This window comes from Penaeus chinensis, chromosome 1, assembly GCF_019202785.1.
Source record: "Penaeus chinensis breed Huanghai No. 1 chromosome 1, ASM1920278v2, whole genome shotgun sequence".
NCBI lineage: Eukaryota > Metazoa > Arthropoda > Malacostraca > Decapoda > Penaeidae > Penaeus > Penaeus chinensis.
In genome coordinates this window covers 27,925,859-27,930,858 of record NC_061819.1, presented here as the reverse complement: position 1 = coordinate 27,930,858, position 5,000 = coordinate 27,925,859, and the positions used below count along the sequence as shown (strand labels likewise).

At 45.3% G+C, this 5,000-nt stretch overlaps 1 protein-coding gene across 1 annotated transcript in view; it reads right to left on the bottom strand.

Annotated features, from left to right (window-relative positions):
• Positions 1-2,048: 2,048 nt before the first annotated feature.
• Positions 2,049-5,000, bottom strand: part of LOC125026857 — a 21,683-nt gene continuing 18,731 nt past the window's right edge. The window contains exons 5-6 of the mRNA XM_047615458.1: positions 3,105-5,000; positions 2,049-2,396 (exon numbers count right to left, since the gene is read on the bottom strand). The exon at positions 3,105-5,000 is cut by the window's right edge and continues 768 nt beyond it. Coding sequence (XP_047471414.1) covers positions 2,089-2,396; positions 3,105-5,000 — 2,204 coding nt within the window. The 3' untranslated portion in view covers positions 2,049-2,088. The remainder of the gene's footprint in view (positions 2,397-3,104) is intronic.

Genomic DNA, 5,000 nt, shown 5'->3' with positions numbered 1-5,000 from the left:
TGAACGGAGTTACTCCTGCAGGATCCTTGGCAGTAATTAATCTCCCTCGAGTTGCGTAAAAGAAAGGAAAGGGCAGGGTGCGAAGGATGAGTGAACGAGAAACGATCCATTGTGATTTTTAGCCATTATAAGCACCAGCCAATCTGCAAAGAGCTTAAAGGGGCATGGATCACACTGGAGCTACTTATACCCGCGGATATATTTATGTATGTGCAGTTTTAGTGTTTTATGATGAGACGTGTATGTGAAAAAAAAATATTTTAAAAGATACATATATATGTATATATATTATTCAATAGTAGTGGACCCGCAAATGCAGGTTTTGCCCGATGTTATGTACAGCAAATGGCAATAAAATATATGATTAAAATAAAACTGGTTTTATTTCATCACACTGTACATGATATGTATATATATAAATAATGAGTAAAAGATACCAAGCAAAATACAATATTAGCAAAAATATATGGGAATGGAAATGTATGCCACATATGCAATATTATATATATTCTTAATTTGAGTTACAAAATGAATAATTATATTGCTGCTGTACATGAAAAAATGACCAAGCAGATCAGATGATATATGCCATGCAGATATTGTGAATGCTTACATATTCTCTTCAGTACTTCAGATACCACTGACAGTGTATATGCGCGTGCGTGTGTGTGTGTGTGTGTGTGTGTGTGTGTGTGTGTGTGTTCGTGTGTGTGTGTGTGTGTGTGTGTGTGTGTGTGTGTGTGTGTGTGTGTGCATATATATATGTATATATGTATATATAAATACATACATATATATGTATATACAGCGTTCATGTTGACAAATGTATAAAAGGTATGAATGAGAATGAATATCTTCACAGTACAAGAGATGTATTTGACCGGTTTCGATTCTATCTTCGTCAGAAATACATACATCAAGGGGAAATACAGAGTATATACTCTGTATTCCCCTTGATGTATTTCTGACGAAGATAGAATCGAAACCGATCAAATACATCTCTTGTATTGTGAAGATATTCATTCTCATTCATACCTTTTATATCAATGTGTGTGTGTGTGTATATATATATATATATATATATATATATATATATATATATATATATATATATGTATGTATATGTATATATGTGTGTGTATAAATATACATATACATAGTATGTATATATATATATATATATATATATATATATATATATATACATAGTTGAGGGCCATTTTCTGAGATGTCTGTTATAAATACAAGGAAAATATAATTCAGGGCCTCCCGTTGCCTTCCCTGACAAAACCGTTTTTAAAATGGTTGCCAGCCAAGGCAAGAGTCCCTTCTAACCCTGTTTATATTTGCCCCATAGATGCTCCATTCTGGGTCGGAGTGGACCTGGGAGCAATTGTGGCTAAGTGGTGGCTCCAGACTCCTCAGGAGCAGAACCCCACAACCGGATGCAGTTCATACTCGTATATATATATAATATATATATATATGTATGTATGTATGTATGCATGTATGTATTATGTATGTATATGTATGTGTGTGTGTGCATAATTGCACCTCTTGCCGCTTCGTAACTGGTATCGAAATCAGTCTTCAAGATATAGGTTTTAAACATTCTTTATTTTAACAACGATCGTTTCAAATAGTTTCCTTCATTAAACAGCTAATACACGCCAGCGTTTATTACTGTAAACCAAGTGAATGTGATTTCTATACATAGCACACCCACTAACGTATTCTTTCTCTCTTTCTCTTTTTATGCCCCGCCTCTCTCTCTCTCTCTCTCTCTCTCTCTCTCTCTCTCTCTCTCTCTCTCTCTCTCTCTCTCTCTCTCTCTCTCTCTCTCTCTCTCTCTCTCTCTCTTCTCTCTCTCTCTCTCTCTTTCTCTCCTCTCTCTCTCTCTCTCTTTCTCTCTCTCTCTCTCTTTCTTTTCTCTCTCTCTTTTCTCTCTCTCTCTCTCTCTTCTCTCTCTCTCTCTCTCTCTCTCTCTCTCTCTCTCTCTCTCTCTCTCTCTCTCTCTCTCTCTCTCTCTCTCTCTCTCTCTCTCTCTTTCCCTACCTAATAGCGTTTCCCCTTCTCTTCCTTTCTCTCTTAATTTAGTTTCCTAACGATATTTATTCCTTTTAGATTCCCGACGTCAAACCTCGGTCCCTCGGACGCCGCAGGATCGTCCAACGCCCTCGGTTTCGGTACGACCTTTTCCCCTTTCTTCGCGTCGTTGTTTGCGTCGTCAGAACGGCGATTATGGTAGTCGTAGTCACCATAGTCGTCGTTGTAGTCATGGTAGTCACCATAGTCGTTGCCGTCGTGATAGTCGTACGTTTCCCCGAAGGAGTCGTGGTAGTCGGGCTCATGATTTGCAGCCCCGCCGACGTCGGAGCTGTGCCTCAGCTGCGATCCTGGGTCATGCACGCGGGGAGGTCAGGTCAAGGGGAGGCAGCGAAGAGATGGAACAGTGAATATAATGATTAGGGAAAGCATCAATGGGCGATGAAGATGGGAATTATAGGTTTAGATTGAGAGCAGTATATCTATACTAATCGTTGTTATCAGTATCATCATCGTTATCAGTATCATTATAATTGTTATTATAGATATTTCATTACCGTCACCATATTTTTACCACTAATGCTTTCATTAAAATCATGATTATGATAAAGATGATGGAGACAACGATAATCATTAGTACACATAATTATCGCAAATTAATGTGTATTTAAAAAAAAAAACAGAATCTTAAGTGAAAGAAACTTTTTTCCTAAAAGTAGAAAAAAGTTGTTTTATCAACGTTTATCAGGTCTCGTCCCATTGTTGAGGTCAACAAGTCTAATCGATGGAAAGGGAAAATTATAGAAAAATAGACTAACTTTAAAATACCTCTAAATATAAGTGGTAAACAAAGGCGTTTACCCTAAAGAGCGAAATTTCCTCTATGTCTCTCTCACCCTGCCGAAGGTTGGTAATTGGTTTTAAAAAAGATCAGCAAATAGATAGCTGATAACATTTAGAAAGACAGATGATGTACAAATAACTATTTCTTCTATTTCGTCAGATATAAATTAATAGATGGAAGACAAACCCGTATATCCTTGGCGATCTCTACTTACGTCCCGTGACTTGAATAGGAATCCATATGTCAAGAGGTTCGCCATTGACGCCGTAGCGCAGGTTCCTCATCATCTTGGCGTGGCTCTCCGACAGGCGTGGCTGCAGGATCATCGGAGGCAGCGGTTGAGACACGTCGTGGACGGGGATGAAGTCACTCTCGAGCTCGTTGCCGGAAGGGAATCGGACGCGGTTTCTGGTGTCCGTTCCTTGGAATTCTAAGGAATTTTGGAAATCAAAGGATTTTCCGTCTTGAGGGAAGTCCCTCTGGTGCTCGTTCCTTGGCGGGGCGTCGAAGTCGTCCCTGGGGAAGTGCGCCGGTTTCGGGATCGTCGGAACATTCGTCGACGGGTGGAAGGGCGGGGGTCTCGGGTGGAATTCCGGCAGCCGAGGTGGAGGAGGAGGCGGTGGAGACATGATCTCAGGGATGTGGAAGAAGAGAGGACTTCGACTGGGCAGAGGATGGGGAGGGGGAGGGGGTGGGGCGCGGAAAACAGGTGGCGTCGAAGGGACAGCGGTTTGTGGAGGATGAGAGCTGGGTAATGGTTGAAGGTTGTCAAAGTTACGCACCGGGGCGCTACTCGGCGAAACACCATTCACGTTTGGCTTATTCTTTTCGCTGCGAACTGGTTGTGCGACCGCGAGATTCTCCTTTGGCAAAGGAACAGCTGCTGGCCTAGGGCCTGGAAGAGCCCCTGCGCCATGCCGGAGAGGCGGAGGAGGACTGAGTTGATTGCGAGGAAGTTTCATTTGAAACCCTACCAAGACTCCAGGTCGAGGGCCTCCAAATCCTGCAGGAGGTCGGAGATTATTCCTTTGGCCGTTTTCTGTTTGTGTGGGGCTTCGATTTTCGCGTAATAAAGAAGGTTTATTTCCTAGAATTGCCTGCTGATTAGGCGGACGAATTCCTCCAGGCGGGGGAATCTTCACCACGTGACCAGGGACATTAATGTGAACGGGAGAGAATGTAGGGCCTCGTGTGGTAAACGCGAGAGGGATGTCGTTGACCAACACCTGTGGCGGCTGGAAGGGTTTTTCCATCCTCCCCTTGGAGCTGGGCGAGGGCCGTGGCAGGGGTACCTCGGGCCGACTCTGCTCCGGCCGACCCAAGGGGAAGGGGGTGAGGGGCTTCCTTGCTGAGGGAAATGGAGGGGGAGGAGGAGGTACTAATGGCGTCGGGCGCTGGAGCGAAGGGGGAGGCTTCAGGAAGTCATTGGCAGTTGAAGAGCTGCCCTCGAGTCTAGGAAAACTTCCTCCTTCCCTAGAAACTAGATCTTTGGCTAGATTGTCTTGAGGCGTTCGGTTGAGTTCGAAGTCGATCAGGTCATGAAATTCGTTGAATTCTATGCGCGGTCGCTTCGTGAAAGACGTTCGTGACGCGCTGCCCACGTCCTCGCTCTTAAAGGGACCCCCTTCGATGCCGTTCTCGAAGGGGCGAGCTCCAGGGGGGAAGACGTCGACCATGTTTTGGGCTTCCAGGGAATCGCTGAAGGGCGGGACTGTGTCGATCATGGCTGGTAGCCTGACTTGTCCATCGGGCGTCGGTAGAGGAGGGAGTACTTGGGGCGGCGGAGTGGGCTGTATGATCAGCGCGGGAGGCCGCATATGCAGAGGAGGTTCCGTCAGAGGGCCAAAGGCAGGCGGCACGGGAGGGACTAACGCCGAAGGCAAGCGGGGTACCTCATTGGCGACGCGGTTTCTCCCGAAGGATTCTCGTCCTCTTGGGAGAGGCGGAGGGCGAAGCAAAGCGGGCGACGGGAGAGGAGCTAACTTGACAAATGGACGCGGTGACAGCGGAGGTATGTCACGTCGGGGAAGTCTGGGAGGGAGGCGAGAAGGAGGAGGCGGGGAGCCTCTGGCATGGGGGTGGGGGGGAAGGGGAGCTCTAAAGAAGGGGA